Source organism: Heterodontus francisci, chromosome 16, assembly GCF_036365525.1.
Source record: "Heterodontus francisci isolate sHetFra1 chromosome 16, sHetFra1.hap1, whole genome shotgun sequence".
NCBI lineage: Eukaryota > Metazoa > Chordata > Chondrichthyes > Heterodontiformes > Heterodontidae > Heterodontus > Heterodontus francisci.
The window spans coordinates 100622439-100644183 of NC_090386.1; the positions used below are offsets into that span (position 1 = coordinate 100622439).

Consider the following 21745-nt stretch of genomic DNA (forward strand, 5'->3'; position numbering starts at 1 on the left):
GAGAGTCTGTACCGGGACCTGGGAGAAACCCGGGAGAGTCTGAACCGATACCTGGGATAAACCCGGGACAGTCTGTACCAGGACACGGGATAAACCCGGGAGAGTCTGAACCTGGACACGGGATAAACCCGGGTGAGTCTGTACCGGGACACGGGATAAACCCGGGAGAGTCTGTACCGGGACACGGGATAAACACGGGAGAGTCTGTACCGGGACACGGGATAAACCCGGGAGAGTCTGAACCGGGACACGGGATAAACCCGGGTGAGTCTGTACCGGGACACGGGATAAACTCGGGAGAGTCTGTACCGGGACACGGGATAAACCCGGGAGAGTCTGTACTGGGACCTGGGATAAACCCGGGAGAGTCTGTACTGGGACACAGGATGAACCCGGGAGAGTCTGTACTGCGACACAGGATGAACCCGGGAGAGTCTGTACCGGGACCTGGGATAAACCCGGGAGAGTCTGAACCGGGACCCGGGATAAACCCGGGAGAGTCTGTACCGGGACCCGGGATAAACCCGGGAGAGTCTGAACCGGGACCTGGGATAAACCCGGGAGAGTCTGAACCGGGACCTGGGATAAACCCGGGAGAGTCTTTTAGTTTAGAGGTACACACTGAAACAGGCCCTTCGGCCCACCGAGTCAGTGCCGACCATCAACCACCCATTTATACTAATCCTACACTAATCCCATATTCCTACCACATCCCCACCTGTCCCTATATTTCCCTACCACCTACCTATACTCGGGCAATTTATAATGACCAATTAACCTATCAACCTGCAAGTCTTTGGCATGTGGGAGGAAACCAGAGCACCCGGAGGAAACCCACACAGTCACAGGGAGAACTTGCAAACTCCACACAGGCAGTACCCAGAATTGAACCCAGGTCACTGGAGCTGTGAGGCTGCGGTGCTAACCACTGCGCCACTGTGCCGCCTGTCTGTTTCGGGACCCGAGTAAACCAGGGAGTGTCTGTACCGGGACCCAGGATAAACCCAGGTGAGTCTGTTCTGGGACCCGGGATAATCCTGGGAGAGTCTGTACCGGGACCCGGGATAAACCCGGGACAGTCTGTACCGGAACCCGGGATAAAACCGGGACAGTCTGTACCGGAACCCGGGATAAAACCGGGAGAGTCTGTACCGGGACCCAGGATAAACCCGGTAGAGTCTGTACCGGGACCCAGGATAAACCCAGGAGAGTCTGTACAAGGTCCTGCGATGTAACTCGGATAGTCTGAACTGGGACCCGGGATAAACCTGGGAGAGTCTGAACCGGGACCTGGGATATACTCGGGAGAGTCTGTACCGGGACCCGGGATAAACCTGGGAGAGTCTGAACCGGAACCTGGGATAAACCCAGGAGAGTCTGTACCGGGTCCTGGGATACAACTCGGAGAGTCTGAACCGGGACCCGGGATAAACCTGGGAGAGTCTGAACCGGGACCTGGGATAAACCTGGGAGAGTCTGTACCGGGACCCGGGATAAACCCGGGACAGTCTGTACCAGAACCCGGGATAAACCCGGGAGAGTCTGTACCGGGACCCAGGATAAACCCAGGAGAGACTGTACGGGAACCCGGGATAAACCCGGGAGAGTCTGTACCGGGTCCCAGGATAAACCCGGGAGAGTTTGTACCAGAACCCGGGATAAACCCTGGAGAGTCTGTACCGGAACCCGGGATAAACCTGGATGAATCTGTACCGGAACCCAGGATAAACCCAGGAGAGTCTGTACCGGAACCCAGGATAGACCCAGGAGAGTCTGTACCGGGACCTGGGATAAACCCGGGTGAGTCTGTACCGGGACCCGGGATAAACCCAGGAGAGTCTGTACCAGAACCCGGGATAAACCCGGGAGAGTCTGTACCGGAACCCGGGATAAACCCGGGTGAGTCTGTACCGGGTCCTGGGATAAACCCGGGAGAGTCTGTACCGAAACCCGGGTGAGTCTGTACCGGGTCCTGGGATAAACCCGGGAGAGTCTGTACCGGAACCCGGGATAAACCCGGGTGAGTCTGTACCGGGTCCTGGGATAAACCCGGGAGAGTCTGTACCGGAACTCGGGATAAACCCGGGAGAGTCTGTACCGGAACCCGGGATAAACCCGGGTGAGTCTGAACCGGGACCTGGGATAAACCCAGGTGAGTCTGTACTGGGACCTGGGATGGACCCATTCCCCGGGACAGATGTTTCTGTGCAAACCCTCCCCTCCTCCTGGGTCAATTCCTTGTGTTCAGTCCACGTGACGTCCAACCTGGGTCTGAATGGCAAATAAACTGAGTGACTCTCCCAGTGACTGCAGGATATTGGGGCGGCTTTTCCTCAGGGATTTAAGGAAATGTCTGATTGCTTGAGGACTGTTCCCAGACGCTGCTGTGGGTTCCTGGGAGGAAGCTGATTGCGGAATTCCAGCAGAAACCTCCCTCCTGCCAAGACCAGGCTGACAAGGACTCCCTGACAAAGAGTTAGCCTCACCTGAGTGCATGGCTGGACCTGGGGACCCGAGATTGGGGCCAACTCCATTTGTAGAGGCTCAGGATATTTGGCAGCAATTGTTAGTTTCCCAGAGCCCAGACCCGCAAGTGGAAAGTGGAAGATAAGTTAGAATAAGACACAGAAAGATTCACCTGCTCACGATGAACAGAATGATGTTGGAATAATTAGCAGAAAATTTCATGTTAAGTATTGCCTAGTGATTGGCTCCCTTGTATTAGAATGAGGAATAGTTAAATGTGATGTTGAGGCTCAGAACTGAGATGTGGGGACTTGCTGTGGGCACCAAGAATCTAACTGATGCTGTTGACTTTGATGAAAGCAAGCAAGTCTACAGTGGGCTGGAGCCTCCCAAAAATATTTCTGCGTATCGTGAAACCACAATTCCCAGAAGGAGGCCATTCGGCCCATTGAGTCTGCGGGAACCATCCAGTCCCACTCCCCCATTCGATCCCCGCAGCCCTCCAAGTCCATTTCCTTCAAGAACCCATCCAAACTCCTTTTGAAGTAATTGATTGTGAGTTCCAGGGCATCACCACCAGCTGCATAAAAAAAAATTCTTCCTCATATTCCCCTCCTGCATCTCTTAACCAAAACTTTCAATCTGTGCCCCCTAGTCTGAGTACTATTTGCTAATGGGAACAGATTTTCCTTGTGTAACTTATCTAAAATCATAGAGTTATACAGCACAGAAACAGGCCCTTCAGCCCATCATGTCCATGCTAGCCATCAAGCACCTATCCATTTTAGTTTCATTTTCCAGCACTTGGCCCGAAGCCTTGTATGCTATGGTGTTTCAAGTGCTCATCTAAATACTTCTTAAATGTTGTGAGGGTTCCTGCCTCTACCACCCTTTCAGGCAGTGAGTTCCAACCACCCTCTGGGTGAAAAAGATTTTTCTCAAATCCCCTCTAAACCTGCTACCCCTTACCTTAAATCTATGCCCCCTGGTTATTGACACCTCCACTACGGGAAAAAGTTTCTTCCTATCTAACCTATCAATGCCCCTCATAATTTTGTATCTAAGCCTGTCATAATCTTGTACACTCTTGTTAAATCTCTCCTTAATCTCCTTTGTTGTAAGAAGAACAAACCCAGCTTTTCCAACCCAACCTTGTAACTAAAACTCCCCATCCTTGGAAGCATTCTGGTAAATCTCCTCTACACCCTCTAAAGGACCCTCACATCCTTCCTAAAGTGTGGTGACCAGAACTGGATGCAATTCTCCAGTTGGGGTCTCACCAGAGCTTTATAAAGGTTCAGAATAACTTCCCTGCTTTTCTACTCAATGCCTCTATTTATGAAGTCCAAGGTCCCATATGTTTTACTGACCACTCTCTCAATGTGTCCCGCCACCTTCAAAGATCGACGCACATGAACCCCCAGGTCCCTCTGTTCCTGCACACTCTTTAGAACTGTGACATTAAGTATATATTTCCTCTCCCTATTCCTTCTGCCAAAATGCATCACCTCACACCTGTCAGTATTAAATTCCATCTGCTGCCTCTCTGCTCATTCCGCTAGCCTGTCTGTGTCCTGTTGCAGGCAGTTCATATCATCCTCACTGTTTGCCACACCTCCAAGTTTGGTGTCATCGGCAAATTTTGAGATTCTACTGTATTCCAAGTCCCAGCCAGAATGGAAATGGCTGGGTCAATTTCCATGTTTATCACACCAAGAGACCTTTATATTTGCGTGTCACAGACCACATTGGTCTTTATTGCAGTTTGGGCATTTGGTATTATTGATAACCCTTGATCACAAGATTAAGTCAACCCTTCCATCTATTTTATCTTAGCCTATCAGAATACAAAACCGTATCATCTCCGTACAATCAATACTCCTGCTCTAAGACTTTCACAGGTCTAAACTTTAAGTGACCTATTTCTCGTTGTAAAGGTAGAAATTAACATAACTTTACATAACTAACAATTCAGTGGATAAACTTAACGCCAGGGGTTAATTAGCACTATTAGCAATTCCAGATTTATTCAATTGTGAGGTGTTTTACCTCTGCAAATGATTTATTACAATTTATCAGCACAGGTTATGGTTACAGCTATTGTGCTGTTTTGGCCCCAGGCAGTTCTTGCAATTTTTGTAAACATTCACTGCAATAGCAATAATTTCTTGTGATTAGTTGTTGGAAAATTGGGTGGAAGAGATTTTGGCTCAGATTGACTTTCTGGAGCTGTTGTGGTGAACTGTGTGCAGACATTTACGGCACAGAAGGAGGCCCATCGGGCCTATGCCAGCTCCCCACAAGGGGTGTGAGGTACACCCCATATTGGAGCTCAGGCCTCACTTACACCAGACTGATGAGTTGCAGCCACAAGTCAAAATCCACCTGTGAGAGACTGTGGGGCTGTGGAATTCACTTTTTATTTATTTAGAGATACAGCACTGAAACAGGCCCTTCGGCCCACCGAGTCTGTGCCGACCAACAACCACCCATTTATACAAACCCTACAGTAATCCCATACTCACTACCACCTACCTACACTGGGGCAATTTACAATGGCCAATTTACCTATCACCAGCAAGTCTTTGGCTGTGGGAGGAAACCGGAGCACCCGGCGAAAACCCACACAGTCACAGGGAGAACTTGCAAACTCCGCACTGGCAGTACCCAGAATTGAACCCGGGTCGCTGGAGCTGTGAGGCTGCGGTGCTAACCACTGCGCCACTGTGCCACCCCTTTTAGAAGTACTTCCAGAGCTTGTAGTTGAGGCAGTAACAGTGAGGGTGAATTCCCCCACTCAGCTGCTGTGACCAGAGCATCAGTTTAGCAAAAACCTTGTTTAATCAAATAAAAGGGGATTTGATCAATGTTACAGCAGAATGGGAGAAACCCCTTAATTCACCATTCAAGATTGGATTGGAGAGGGGGCTGAAGGATAAATACTTGTAAATATGGGGGTGGGACTATTTGCTCGTGGGGGGGGATAATCACCAACATGGACTGGTTGGGCCAAGTGGCCTGTTTCCCTTTTGTGCCTTCTATTTATTTCTATGTCCTTCGTAACCCAACTACAAAGATTTACACAGATGCTGCCAGACCTGCTGAGTGATTCCAGCATTTCTTGTTTTTATTTCAGATTTCCAGCATCCGCAGTATTTTGCTTTTACAAAGATTTAATGATGTGGAAATAGGAGGTAGATAGTTCCTCTTGTACCAAAAGCAGCTCTCAACACACCAGCAGAATGTTGACTCTTGCTGATGGTAAAATACCCTGCTTCTGTGAGCAGCAGCTGCACTGAGTGGAGATCTGAGTAACTTACACTTTATTACACAGAATAACATTGAATTTCCAGCACAGAAACAGGCCATTCGGCCCAACTGGTCTATGCTGGTGTTTCTGCTCCACATGAGCCTCCTCCCATCCGTTTTAATTTCCCCCTATCAGCACATCCTTCTATTCCTTTCACCCTCATATGTTTATCCTACTTCCCCTTAGTGCATTTATGCTAATTCACCTCAACCACTCCCTATAGTATCGAGTTCCACATTTCATCACTCTCTGGGGAAAGGAGTTTCTCCTGAAATTCCTATTGGATTTATTAGTGACTAACTTATGTTTATGACCTCCCCCACAAATGGAAACATTTTCTCTACGTCTATCCTATCAAACCCTTTCATAATTTTAAAGACTTCTATCAGGTCACTCCTCAGCCTTCTCCTTCATAGAGAAAAGAGCCCCAACCTATTCAATCTTTCCTGATAAGCATAACCTCTGAGTTCTGGTATCAATCTTGTAAATCTTTTTTGCACCTTCTCCAGTGCCACTATTTTTATAATATGGAGACCAGCTCTGTTCACAGTGCTCCCAAGTGTGGTCTAACCAAGGTTCAATCCAAGTTTAACATAATTTCTCTGCTTTTCAAATCTACCACTCTAGAAATTTTATGGCCTAGAAATTTTGGGGCAGCCATTTCTAGGTTGGTGGTGGGTAGTGGGTGGTGGTGGGTGATGATGGTGGTGGGTGGGTGGTTGGTGGTGGGTAGTGGGTGGTGGTGGTTGGGTGGTCAGTGGTGGTGGGTAGTGGGTGGGTGATCGGTGGTGGTGGGTAGTGGGTAGTCAGTGGTGGTGGGTAGTGGGTGGATTGTGAGTGGTGGGTAGATGGTGGGTGATGGGTGGTGGTTGGTGGGTGATCGGTAATGGTGGCTGGTGGTGGTGGTGGGTGGGGCTGATGGGTGGTGGTTGGTGGGTGGTCAGTAATGGTGGCTGGTGGTGGGGGTGGGTGTTAGTGGGTGATGGTGGGTGGTGGGTAATGGTGTTGGTGGGTGGGGGATGGTAGTGGGTGATTGTGTGTGTTGGTGAACGACGGTGGATGTTGGTGGGTGACGTTGGGTGATGGTGGGTGGGTGATGGTAGTGGGTGGTGGTGCTGGGTGATGGTGGGTGATTGTGTGTGTTGGGTGGTGGTGGGTGACGGTGGGTGTTGGTGGGTGATGGTGGGTGTTGGTGGGTGGTGGGTAATGGGTGGTAGTGGGTGGTGGGTGCAGTGCAAGTTCTGTCCCAGTGTCTGGATGGTGAAGGCATAGGCTCCCCAGTATTGGGCCCTGGATCTGTCCATATTGAGATGCTGAGTTGCAAAGAAGCAACAGGCAGCTGTGGGTGAGGCAGGGTTGGGAAGTAGGAGCAATGACCGGGGAGGGTGTTGATAAGGTAGAGGGGGCTCAAGCTGCTTCAGGCCAGTGGAGCCTTAAATAGGTCCCTTATTTGCATTTGCAAAGAGCCAAAGCCAGTTTTTTTAATGTCGATATTTCCATATTGGAGGCATTTAGCCCCCAGTCGAATATCTCGGCTCCCATTCCAGAAGCAGATGTAATAGAGTATTTCTGCAGTGAGGCTGCTCCAAGATCACAAGCCAGGACAGGCAAGTGATGTCAGCTTGTGGCAGTAACAGAGTTAGAACAATGTGACTCTGTGAAAAGCTGTCAGGATGTAACTCCTTTTTCATTGTACAATAATTCTTTTAAAGAATCACTATCTTCATAAAACTGCATTTAGAAAAGTTTATTTGTAGAAAATAAGCACAGTGACATAAAAACAGTTTAACCGTGTGGTGATGCAAATGAAATGTGACTGCAGTCTGCCAAAGCAAATGAGATTGATCAGAAAACTTTGCATTTTCAGCATATTGTACATTAAGATGGCCCACTGACCCAGAGGGTAAATATAGAGCTGGTTTGATACTGAGCCACACAGAGCAGCAAGATCCAGTATCCATTTCTGCATGAACTTATCTCAGCTGGACTATTCATGGTCTCAGTGCCATTAGACTTGTAAGAGCAAATGGGAGGGTTAGGGTGGTGGGGGTTGCAGCAAAGTTGGAGATAGAGAGGAATGGGAGGAGGAGGGGATGGGTGGGGAGTTGGCGGAGAGCAGGGGGGGAAGTAGAAGGGGGAACAGAGGGATAGGGGCTGGTGGGTTAGGTGGGAGTGAATAAGAATACCCCTGACCCCATTCTGAGGCTGTTACCCTGTTCGCAGGTGAGGGCAGTGAGAATCGAGCCCAGTGTTTCTGGTTGGAAAATGCCTGTGTGTTATTACTGGGGATAGGATCAGGATCAGTGATCACTGTCTGGGCCATGTGGGAAACCTGTGAACCCTCAGGAGGAACTGAACCCAGGGGCAGAAATCGGTATTTAAAAATAATCAACTAAGATTGGAATATTTCATACAGGGTGAGAGTGTAGATATAGTAAGGGGAATCTGCACAGTTCCGCTATCACAGCTATATCTAATTGTTTCATTGTTTCTGGGACTCAGTCTCCATTACCTTGTCCAATTTTCTCATTGTGTAAACAGGAACTATTAATCTCAGTTCCAAATTTGCCTTTTAAAAGTTTAACCCTGTTTCCTGCTGAGCTTCAATTTGAAGTTTGCATTTCTCTTTTCATTATCCTTTGCTTATATCTCTGTGGGTCATCGCTCACTCGCCCTCTTTCAAAGGTTAAACACCTCAAACATTCCCAAACGTCGCTCAAAACTCGATTCTCAGATGCTGATAAACCATCTCTCCTTTGCTTTGTCTTCTGCCCTTGAAAAGGAACAGTAAGGGGTCCATTCAGCCCCTCCAGTGTGTTCCGTCATTCAATTAGATCATGGCTGATCCATTTCTTCACCTCATCTACCCACTACCCACTACTCTGATCTATAACCCTCAAACCCTTACCCAACAAAAATCTATCAACCTCAGTTTTGAAATTTTCAATTGACCCCAAGCCTCAACAGCTTTTTGGGGAGAGAGTTCCAGATTTCCACTCGAGATTGAGAGGCCACCAGGCCCTTTCCCCAAGGCCTCACTTCCCCATCACTCCTTTCCTGCTGGTCCCGGGGATTAGTGGAGACAGTGCTGGTAAATAAGAAAATGAGGCAGATTAACAGACATTCCCATCCCTCTCCTCTGGCATTTACAAGCAGCCAAAGGGGAAGAATTGGATGACGGGAGGGAGAAAATCAAGCTCATGGCTGGATCTCAGGTGGGCCTCACTGTCTGAATTTGCTCCATTTCCTGCTTCTGTCCTGTCTGATTTTGGACAGAATCGTGAAGGGAAATCTAGCCCCACACGTTAGAAAGTTAAAAGTATTTTTAAAAAATGTGGAGAAAGTTGCCCATTTACTGCTGCTTTTCCCTGACCTGTGGCCAGAAATGTACATGCAATTATTAACGTGTAAACTTGCCTCACCAAATAACAACTCAACTTAGACAGGCTCAGTCAATGCTAATTTACAGTATATTGGCAGCACAGTACCATTGGCTGTACATCCTGCCATTATAAAATCAGCATATTTATCAAACTTACTGTGACCAATGCCTAAAGGACATCTGCTTGCATGTTTAAGAATCCATTCTCCTGCATGGTCAAGGAAAGAAGAGACAGATTGAGGCATTAAATAACAGTGAAACAGGAAATGGTTAAATTAAATGTGAATAGAATGCTCTGTGTGTCTGATTGGAGATATTATTCGAGGATATTGAATAGGGTTTGCTCCTGAATCTCAGCCATGTCTGTTGGTGTAGATGAATTCCAGATGGTGGGAATAAAAGCAAAATACTGCAGGTGTTGGAAATCTGAAATAAAAACAGAAAGTGCTGGAAATACTCAGCAGGTCAGGCAGCATCTGTGGAGAGAGAAACAGAGTAAAGGCCTGCTCGGGTCTGCAAAAAAAACCCGACCCGAGCCTGACCCGGCCTGAGTCCTTCCATTTTTTCCCGCGCCTGACCCGACCTGAACCTGACCCGACCACCGGAATGTTCACTTCACCTACCTTCTGATGCTGAATCCGTTTTTCACTTCTTAAATTTGTGCAGATAAGCAACAAAAACTGTAACTGGACTTGAAAGGTTGTTTAAAAAGGAGATGAAGATTGGAGCCACAAAGTCAGTGATTGTTTGGTCATGAGTTAAACAGAAACCCATGGAGTTGTGCCCATACAGGTTCTGCCACACTATACCAGTATGTGTATTGCTTAAAATAAACACAGCAATTGCCCGAAGGCTCAGAAAATATCATTATACATTACCTAGACTCCTGCTTTACAGGTTGAAATACTTGCTGCAGAGACCAGGAAGGTCCTGATTGATTAATTAGTATAAAATATACAATATTTATATAAAAAATATAAAATGATCACTGTCATGACTCTAGTCTACACACATACGACACGAATCTCCTTCATCTGTTCCAGCAGCAGGCGATTCCTGTGACTTCCCAAAAGCAGTGTCCAGCCCAACCCGACCTGAGTCCGAATGCTGGACTCAGAATTTTGACCCGACCCAACCCGAATCCGACACACGGTTCGGGTAGCCAGGCTTTACATTCCGGTGGTCGGGTCGGGCGCAGGTAAAACTGAAAGGACTCAGGCTGGGTTGGGCTTGAGTCAGATGTGGTTCTGTCAGGCTTGGGTCGGGTTTCCTTTGCAGACCCGAGCAGGCCTTTACTGCAAGTGCAGATCTGCAGTACTGTTTGATTGAAGACTTCTGGTGGTTGATCAGCAGACACACCTCGTTTATCTGGCACCTCGAATAGCCTACAAAGCAAAAAAAAAACAGATATGTTAATATTGACAATGTGGAATAATTTGTAGCATTGGCATTTAATACAATTTTACATAAAGGTTAGTATCACTTTAAAAAAAAATTCTTACCCTAGATTATGTGATGTTATGCGTGAATCTCAATCCTTCAAAGCTTTCAGAGTGCCCATCTATCCTTTGAGATCTTTGTTTATCTGGCAGTGCTACAAAAACTTACAATCAACAAGTGCTGCTTATTAATTGCTTTTACACACTGGACTGTCTTGTTCCTCTATAAGATTACAGTTCAGTCTTAGAAGAGATAAAGCTTCCCAGAAGCCCGGATCTGATGTATTAAAATGCAACACAAATAATCTAACAGTGATCAAATAGAATCATAGAGCACTGAAACAGGTGCTTCAGCCCACCAAGTCTGTGCCATCCATCAACCACCCATTTATACTAACCCTACATTAATCCCATATTCCCTACCACATCCCCATCTTCCCTCAATTCTCCTACCACCTACCTACACTAGGGGCAATTTACAATGGCCAATTTACCTATCAACCTACAAGTCTTTGGCTGTGGGAGGAAACCAGAGCACCCAGCAGAAACCCACATGGTCACAGGGAGAACTTGCAAACTCCGCACAGGCAGCACCCAGAACTGAACCCAGGTCCCTGGAGCTGTGGTGTTAACCACTGTGCCACTGTGCCGCCCAAATACAGTTATGTATTTATTGAACATCTTTCTTCCAACTCCTTGAGTACATAAAATTAAAGATCCCACCTCTAGGAGCTGAACTAAGTTTTTGTAACTAACTTTCAAATACACACAGTATTTCTCTTTTCTATCAGAAATATCAACCTATCTCTTCCGAGACTTTCAAACAACATCTTGACTCCGACATGATTTTTAAGCAGTCTTCTCATGAGATTATCCATTTTTTCTCTACAAAGAAAGACTTGCTCTTCTCTAACACCTTCCACAACCTCCGGATGTCCCAAACCACTTTCCACCCACTGAAGGTCTTTGTGAATTGTAGTCACTGTTGTAAAGAAGGAAACGCAGTAGTCATTGTCCACAGCAAGTCCCACAAACAGCACTGTGATAATAACCAGACAAAACAGAAACAAATCACGTCAAACCGTAGATTAAAAAGAAAACAAGTAGCCTACTCCAACGAAGCACCCAATAGGCAGTCAGGTGAACATTTGATTTAGTAGTCTCAGTTACAGACATGGCAAAAAAAAGAAGAAAAGGTGTTATAAATTGTCATGTAAAAAAAGAATAGAGTCAACAGTGGAAGGCTGACGGGCAGTTCTCTGCTGGTCGATTGTCCTTGCTATGCTGAAGTTCCTCTAACTGCTGTTACTGCTCGCTGGAATGCAAAGTATACTTCTAGCCAGCCTGGCCAATTTAGGGTATGCAACATTGTGTTCCTTCCACCAGCCTAACAGATCACACTCGTTTGCCATCACCAACACAGCAGGCCTCTGTGCTGTGTACTGCTGCACTTTATCATTTGTGTCCACTTCTTCATGACCATTCTCCCATTCAGCAAATTCAGTCAGTGCTTTTTTGGCAGCTGTAGGTTCATTGTCAATCACTTTTGTTTCCTTCACAGGTCTTCTGTTTTAAAGTTGCTGATACGTCTGCACACTTCAGAATGAACTTAGTCCCTATCCTGGCTGGACAACATTCACAGCTGATTAAATTTAGGCCAGAGAAATGTTGCTATCTTGTGCACGTCATTTACTTCAACTTTCGTCAGAAGCGACTCTCTGTGCTGTTGCCTGACAACTGCTTGCATTGGAGTATCTGTAGAAAGTGGCATACAGAGTTGTTTAAGTTTCTCAAACCACGGAATTACCAGGTTCAATGTAGGATATGGGTCTCCCTCGAGTTCCCTCTGAGCTTCAGAAAATGGTCGGAGGAAATCAACCAAAAACGGCAGGACATCGGGGGAGATGTTTTCCAGCCTGCAGTTTTCCCTGCACTGTTCCAGTTTCTCATGCAGTTCATGATAAATATCCTGAATTGAATTCAGTGTCAGATACACAGTACAGTACCTCGTTTCTCCCATTGGATTTAAAGTTTTAGACAACTGTGCAGCAAGACCAGAATGTTTAACGTATGTCACCAAGGCTTTGGCATGATGTATAGTTTCTACAACATCCGGAGCTTCGGAAGCCAATTCCTTTGGATCAAGTGAATGTCGAAGGACCGTGTTATATATGTGGTCCTGACAATGCAGAAGTCGAGGATCTGTCACCCAGACTAATTTATTTAAATTTGCTGGGTTGAATCCAAAAGTATTCACGAGCAGCTTTAAAATCTCACGCCTGATGTTTTCACCAGTTTTGACGTCCTCCAGTGGAAACATTGCTGTTGTTAAAACTTTGGCATTAAGTTGAAAATCTACTCTGATGTAATGACAAGTTAGCGACATATAATGGATTTTCCAGTACTCTGTCCACATGTCAATTGTCATTCCTACATTCACATCCTTCAGTATGTGAGTAATCTGAGAAATTCGCTGTTTTCTCTTTTCTTCAGCAACATCGCGACACCTTCTTGAAACTGTAGTTGGATTTTGTAACACACTTGATGCAGATACTTGACCGAATGTCGCACCCACATTGATAAGCTCTTGTGCTATCTCAACAAACCCTTCACCAGAGACAGTTCGGAAAGTTTGAATATCCTTGCAACAGAGACTCACACATTTGTCTGTAATTTCTGATTTCTTGTCAGTGGGTATGGTTTTTTTGCTCGTCCGTAGAAACGAAGTTACGGACGACTGAGTTGGCCCTGCTGCGGGTCGAGTACAACCTTTTTCAGTGTGCCACTATAATAATGAATTTCATGTCTTTTTGCTGTCATATTTTAGTAGAAGTTTGCAAGATTTGCATTGTACAAATTCAGTTGAATTTTTACTATACGGAAAACAGCAGCATTGAAATGTTTCCAAACAGGACAACAAAACAAAGAACAAAGAACAGTACAGCACAGGAACAGGCCATTCGGCCCTCCAAGCCTGCGCCGATCTTGATGCCTGCCTAAACTAAAACCTTCTGCACTTCCGGGATCCGTATCCCTCTATTCCCATCCTATTCATGTATTTGTCAAGATGCCTCTTAAACGTCTCTATGGTACCTGCTTCCACCACCTCCCCCGGCAACAAGTTCCAGGAACTCACCACCCTCTGTGTAAAGAACTTGCCTCGCACATCCCCTCTAAACTTTGCCCCTCTCACCTTAAACCTATGTCCCCTAGTAACTGACTCTTCCACCCTGGGAAAAAGCTTCTGACTATCCACTCTGTCCATGCCGCTTATAACTTTGTAAACCTCTATCATGTCGCCCCTCCACCTTCGTCGTTCCAGTGAAAACAATCCGAGTTTATCCAATCTCTCCTCATAGCTAATGCCCTCCAGACCAGGCAACATCCTGGTAAACCTTTTCTGTACCCTCTCCAAAGCCTCCACGTCCTTCTGGTAGTGTGGCGACCAGAATTGCACGCAATATTCTAAGTGTGGCCTAACTAAAGTTCTGTACAGCTGCAGCATGACTTGCCAATTTTTATACTCTATGCCCCGACCGATGAAGGCAAGCATGCCGAATGCCTTCTTGACTACCTTATCCACCTGCGTTGCCACTTTCAGTGACCTGTGGACCTGTACGCCCAGATCTCTCTGCCTGTCAATACTCCTAAGGGTTCTGCCATTTACTATGTACTTCCCACCTGCATTAGACCTTCCAAAATGCATTACCTCACATTTGTCCGGATTAAACTCCATCTGCCATTTCTCCGCCCAAGTCTCCAACCGATCTATATCCTGCTGTATCCTCTGACAATCCTCATCACTGTTGAGATTTACCTTTTCCAGCTACAGGACTTTCCACTGCTAAACATTCTCCAGTTGACAGCATTCATTTTACATCCATAGTGCACTCATTGTACTTACCACTTTTGGATGGATGGAATGGAAGGAAGCTGCAGGATGAGCGCGTGAAGTCATAGAGACGCTCACTGCGCAGACCCAGAGTCTGTGGAGTCCGGTTTCCCTCCTTGATGTCCCGGCCTGACCTGAGCCCAAAAGCCAGACCCAGAACAGCGACCCAACCCGACCTGAACCCGACACATGTCATCAGGTCCCCTCGGGTTCGGGTCGGGTAGCCACGCTCTAAAGCAGAGTTAACGTTTCAGGTCTGTGACCTTTCATCAAATGAGTGGTAATGACCTGGAACTTGCTGCCTACAAGGATGGTGGAAGCAGAGATGATAAATGATTTCAAAAGGAAATTGTATGGGCACTTGAAGGAAATAAACTTGCAGGGCTACACAGGAAAATGACTTTTTAACCTGATAACTGTGTATTATGGCAGGTTTCCTTCACATAGGACATTAGTGAACCAATTGAATTTTTACAACAACCTGACAGCTTCATGGTCACTGTTTTACCAGCTTTTTTATTTCCAGATCTTTTCAGTGAATTTAAATTCTCAGACTACCCTGGTCCTCTGAATTATTAAACTAGTAACAGAACCACCTTACCCAGACAGCAAGACTTAGAAACCAGTGTTAAAATGGTGATTCCACCCAACAAGACAAATGCAAAAGCAAATGGAAATAAATGTAAAGGAACAGGTTCTGGCACGGAGCTGAAAGAGTGACAAACACTCTGTGCCTCTGGGAGATTACATTCCACGTGAGCAGGAACATTGGACGTCAGAATTCCTGCAGCTCAGCAAAAGCTCTGCATTCACTGACTCCTCAAACTCACCCAGTGGCTAATCTCTGGCCTCAATTTTAACCCCCAACGATGGGCAGGAGAAGCTTGAGGAAGGTTAAAATATTGGCATTGAGCAACTCCACCCCAATCTGACCTCATTCCAACTCCATCCTCATCTCTGTTTTTTTGCCAATTATTTTAAAGGCGTAGCCTGTCATTGCTCATTATCAGACACCACATGTTGTCAGAGATTCCCAGTTTTTTACTACTCAGATTAGATAATAGCATCTGTTCTCGCATGTTCTTCATCTCTGACTGACTCTGACTTGATTCCACTTACCCCACTCACAGTACAAGATTCTTTCGGCATTCTGAAATTCTCCTGATTAACACAGCTTGATCTTGTCAGCCTCCTGAGTTTAGCACAAGCAAGGATTTCATGGCTGGTAACCCTGTCTGTCCCCTGTTATCAGTGACGGAGCTCAGAGATTCCAGTGGGATTCACCAGCTGCCAAATGTGATGGTGGCTGAGCCTTGTAACCTGACCAGGACTCGCAGCTGTGCTGGAATCTGGATGATGGTGAAAGCCTTGTACACTTTCCAGTCACTCAGAGTCTGATTAACAGTTTTCAGCCTCGAACACTGCATAAACCAAGCGGTGGGTTTGTCCAACCGCAGATGTGTAACCAAAACTTCGCCACTGTCATTGCCTCCAACAAGGCAAAACTCCTTATTGACTATAATTGAGATATACTGAAGGGTTGAGCTCAGCAGTTACATCAGGAGTAACCTCACTACCGTAGTCCCCAGACAAACAGAAATGGCATCTGGTGGAGGCTGGACCCCCAGTTTAAATAGAATAGGACCCCCAACATGGGGACGGCGTGGAGCTTACATTGAGGTTGGTGTACATATTGAGCCCAAGCTGTAGCCACTCAGATGTTGTTGTTTCTTCTCAGGCTGATTAAAGTCTGACAGATTGTGACATGAACTCGCCTTCCATGGCTGTGACCACCTTTATTCCAGCTGATAGGGGAGGTTTAGCCCTTGAGCTGAGGGCACAGATAGACACGTGGCAGTATGATATCATAGCTATTACAGAAACATGCCTTAAGGAGGGGCAGGAATGGCAGCTCAACATTCCTGGTTACAGGATTTTCAGACGTGATAGGGAGGGGGATAAGAAAGGAGGGGGAGTGGCAATTTCGTCAAAGAAACAATTACAACTGTGAGGAGGGATGATATATTGGAAGGTTCATCAAATGAGGCCATATGGATTGAGCTTAGGAACAAAAAAGGGGCAATCACACTGCTGGGAGTGTACTATAGACCCCCAGACAGTCAGAGGGAGATAGAAGAGCAGATATATAAAAACAAAATACTGCAGATGCTAGAAATCTGAAATAAAAACAAAAAATGCTGGAAATACGCAGCAGGTCTGGCAGCATCTGTGGAGAGAGAAACAGAATTAACGTTTCAGGTCTGTGACTTGATGAAGGGTCACTGATCTGAAATGTTAACTCTGTTTCTCTCTCCACAGATGCTGCTTGACCTGCTGAGCATTTCCAGCATTTTTTGTTTTTATTTTAGAACAGCAGATATACGAACATATGAATTAGGAGCAGGAGTAGGCCACTCGGCCCCTTGAGCCTGCTCCGTCATTCAATAAGTTCATGGCTGAACTGATTACTCCACAATACCACCTACCCCCGATAACCTTTCACCCCCTTGCTTATCAAGAATCATCTACCTCTGCCTTAAACAGATTTAAAAACTCTGCTTCCACCACCTTTTGAGGAAGAGAATTCCAAAGACTCACGACAAATCTTTGAGAAGTGCAAGAACAATAGGGCAGTAATAGTAGGGGATTTTAATTACCCCAATATAAACTGGGATAGTTTTAGTGTGAAAGCACTTGAGGGAGCAGAATTCTTGAGTTGCATTCAGGAGAACCTTTTTGCCTTGTATGTAGCAAGTCCAACAAGAGAGGGTGCAGTTTCAGACATAGTTTTAGGAAATGAAGATGGGCAGGTGGAAGGAGGGCAGTGGGAGAGCATTTTGGTGGCAGATCATAATTCAGTCAGTTTTAACATAATAATGGAAAAGGACAGAGGTAGAACAGGAGTGAGAGTTCTCAATTGGGGCAAGGCCAATTTTACTAAACTGAGGAGTGATTTGAAAGTGGACTGGAAACAGCTATTTGAAGGTAAATCAGTATCAGAACAGTGGAAAGTATTCAAAGGGGAAATTCAAGGGGTTCAGAGTAAACATGTTCCCACAAAGAAAAAGGGTGAGGTGGCCAAATCTAGAGCCCCATGGATGTCAAAGAGCTTACAGGGTAAGAGAAGACAGAAAAGGAAAGCTTATGTCCGACACAGAGAACAGAATACTACAGAAAGCCGAGAGGAGTATAGAAAGTGGAGGGGTGAAATCAAAAAGGAAATTAGGAAAGCAAAGAGAGGGCATGAAAGAATATTGGCAAGCAAAATCAAGGTGAACCCAAAGATGTTTTATCAATACATTAAGAGTAAGAGGATAACTAAGGAGAGAGTAGGGCCCATAAAAGACCAAAAAGATAACCTATGTGTAGGAGTGGAAGATATTAGTATTGTTCTTCATGATGCTTTGCGTCTGTCTTCACAAAAGAGGGGGGTGATGCAAATATTGTAGTTAAGGAGGAAGAGTGTGAAGTATTGGATGTGATAGAGAGAGATGGAGTATTAATGGGATTAGCATTCTTGAAAGTTGATAAATCACCAGGGCCAGATGAAATGTATCCTAGGCTGTTAAAAGAAGCCAGAGAGGAAATAGCAGAAGGCCTGACCATCATTTTCCAGTCCTCACTGGATACAGATGTGGTGCCAGAGGATTGGAGAATTGCTAATGTTGTACCTCTGTTTAAAAAGCGAGGGATCGACCAAATAATTACAGGCCAGTCAGTCTAACCTCAATAGTGGGCAAATTATTGGAATCTATTCTGAGAGACAGCATTATCTGTCACTTAGAAGAGCACGGATTAATCAAGGATAGTCAGCATGAATTCGTGAAGGGAAGATCTTGTTTGACCAACTTGATTGAATTTTTTGAAGAAGTAACAAGGAAGATAGATGAGGGCAGTGCAGTTAATGTGGTCTACATGGATTTTAGCAAGGCTTTTGACGAGGTCCCACATGGTAGACTAGTTAAAAAGAAATCCCATGGGATCCAGGGAAATGCAGCAAGGTGGATACAAAATTGGCTCAGTGGCAGGAAACAAAGGGTAATTGTTGACGGCTGTTTGAGCGACTGGAGGGCTGTTTCCAGTGGCGTTCCGCAGAGATCAGTACTGGGTCCCCTGCTTTTTGTGGTGTATATTAATGATTTGGATGTAAATGTAGGGGGCATGATCAAGATGTTTGCAGATGACACAAAAATTGGCTCTGTGGTAGATAGCGAGGAGGATAGCTGTAGGCTGCAGGAAGATATTGATGGTCTGGTCAGGTGGGCAGAAAAGTGGCAAATGGAATTCAACCTGGAGAAGTGTGAGGTGATGCATTTGGGGAGGTCAAACAAGGCAAAGGAATACACGATTAATGGGAGAATACGGAGTAGACTAGAGGAAGTGAGGGACCTTGGAGTGAATGTCCACAGATCCCTGAAGGTAGCAGGACAGGTGGTTAAGAAGGCATATGGAATCCTTTCCATTATTAGCCGAGGTATAGAATACAAGAGCAGGGAGGTTATGCTGGAACTGTATAACTCATTGGTTAGGCCACAACTTGATTATTGTGTGCAGTTCTGGTCAGCTCATTACAGAAAGGATATAATTGCATTAGAGAGGGTACAGAGGAGATTTACAAGGATGTTGCTGGGACTGGAAAAATGCAGCTATGGGGAAAGATTGGATAGGCTGGGGTTGTTCTCCTTGGAATAGAGAAGGTGGAGGGGAGATTTGATTGAAATGTACAAAATTGCGAGGGGCCTGGATAGAGTGGAGGTGAAGGGCCTATTTATCTTAGCAGAGAGGTCAGTGACGAGGGGGCATAGATTTTGTGATTGGTAGAAAGATTAGAGGGGAGATGAGGAAAAATCTTTTCATCCTGAGGATGGTGGGGGTCTGGAACTCATTGCCTGAAAGGGTAGTTGAGGCAGAAACCCTCAACTGATTTAAAACTTGTCTGGATATTATTGCAACCGACTGCTCCTGTCAAAGCCCCCAATCAAAATATACGATTCTGATTGTGGTGGGACCAACGCACTGATAATTCAATCCCATCGCTCCACAGATCGGCGAACATATCATTTTAAACTTTCCAAATTAAAGAAGGACTCAGCCAAAACCCCCGAATCAGGCTAACCAAACCAGGTGTCTTTAAATCAACAAATTAACTCTTTAATAAGAAGAACTAAATTCTTAAACACGATGAAGATATAAACAACATTTAAAATAGAAAAATTAGAGTCCTTGCAAATTTACAGTCCAATGTTGCTTGAAGTCCTCATGGAATGTTGCTTGAAGTCCTCCCGGAATGTTGATTTCCTTCTCCAGCAAATTTCAACAATTAATGACTTGCAAACACTTACAATGGAATCATGCTGACTTTAGAGTTTTTGAGGGATAAAAGATTGTCACAGTCTAACTTCCCTTTCTTCAATTTAAATTACCAGAGATCTCTGTTTTGGCTTGACTTTTTCTTAGAATTTTGAAAGATAGTAGTAAAACAGACTAAAATCCTATTCCTTCAGTTTAAATGGTTGAGAGCTCTTTTTCATGTGTCTGAACATCACAGCTGTCCATGTCCTCTGTCTGTGTTCTGTTAGAACAAACTGTCTTCAACTCAAAGCCAGTTCAAAACTGAATTGTAACAAATGTATCGCATGAGACTCACTCCCAGTGGCTATATCTATGGTAATGAGAATGCACCCTTTGAATCGCAGTCTCCAAATGGCTGTTTCTAAGGCAACGAAAATGCACCTTTCTATAAGTCCTGAGGCTTGCTGATGCGAAAAGCAATACTGATCCCTTGCAAGCCTTAAAGGCAAACCGCATATTCTGAAAAAAAACTACAGGACCATGACACCTCCACCCCTAGAGGAATGAACCGCCGTTCCTGAAATGCGTTTCATTGCAATGGGTAAAAAAAAATACACAAATTGAAAAATGCTAACATTTTTACCCCACGCATTTACAGATACATACATTTCTAAAAAAAAAAGTGTTTAGACTACAGCAACAAGTTCCACCAGAAGATTTTGGCTTTAAATTTTCAAAAGGTTGTTCCAATTAACCCATTTCAAATTTCCAAGTATAGTCTTCCAATTGTTTTGTGTTTTCCTTCCAAGTGTCTCCATTGTCCATCACCTCAGCCAGGTGAACTGCACAGCAAGGAGCACTGACCACTACTGGGTTCACTATTCTCTGAGAAGTTTCTCGAGTACCCCTTAACCTATGTGGCCTCACTTGACACTGGAAAACCCTGTTCTGTGTAACAGAAGCTGATATTCTCTTACCCTGGGGTGTCAAAGGAATTTGACAGTATCCTTCCAACGCATCTGTCTCTTTAAGACACATGGTGTTGCCCACTCTGTCCTTACAGTCCTTTAAATGAGAATTTGGGTAGGAGTCTGCCTTCTTTACCACAGTGGCTTTTCTAGAGTCTATGCAAGTTTGAGCCGACCCACCAGGTTTAATCATCAAGAGCATCTGTGAATTCCAGCTGTCCTGACTAGGTTCATCTAAGCTGCCCTTCAGCATGCATTGTATCTCTGCTTCCACTCAGGCCTGTCTGTCTGGACCTAAGCAACAAGGATGTTGTTTTAAAGGAATGGGTCCCCCTATACCCACATCATGTGTGGCTAAGGTTGTACATCCTGGCTTATCCCTACAAACCTTTTGAAACGCTGTGAAAACCCTGGTTAGGACTTCACGCTGTTTTGCCTCTAAGTGTAAACGCCTATTGTTTAATTTTCCTAGCCATTCTGCATTCACTAATGGGATAGTTGGAGGTTCAATCTGAGAATTTCCTCGGCCTACTTCTGCCTCATCCTCACTATCCTTTTCCTTCTGCACAATCCCGATTACCTGACATACCTGTACTGGCTTATCCTCCTCCCTGCGGTAATATTGTTTGAGCAAATTAATGTGACACAACCGGTTCTTCATCCGGCGATCAGGGGTGTCAATCAAGTAACCTACTTTATCCACTCTTTTGATCACTCTATATGGGCCACTGAACCCTGCTTTCACTGGTTCTCCCTGTAATGGTAACAACACTAATACTTCATCCCCTCGTTTTATGGTAGGTTGTGGTTTTCCCACCGTTTGACAGGTGTGGCATGTCCTACAAAATTGTCTCACATCCTTTGTAAGACCTGGCCAGTAATAATGTTTGCTTATGTGTGATTTGGTGTTCCAAATTCACCTATGTCCTGAAAAAGGAATGTCGTGTGCTAACCTTAATAATCCTTGGTGATATTTAGGTGGTACCACTGTCTGTT

At 45.4% G+C, this 21745-nt stretch overlaps 2 protein-coding genes across 3 annotated transcripts in view; one reads left to right on the top strand and one right to left on the bottom strand.

The window, feature by feature from the left end:
• Positions 1-21745, top strand: part of LOC137378417 (uncharacterized) — a 576275-nt gene that overhangs the window by 490344 nt on the left and 64186 nt on the right. The window lies entirely within an intron of this gene.
• The window catches only part of osgn1 (oxidative stress induced growth inhibitor 1), a 98461-nt gene that overhangs the window by 61729 nt on the left and 14987 nt on the right, over positions 1-21745 (bottom strand). The window contains 1 exon segment of the mRNA XM_068048735.1: positions 9316-9366. Coding sequence (XP_067904836.1) covers positions 9316-9366 — 51 coding nt within the window.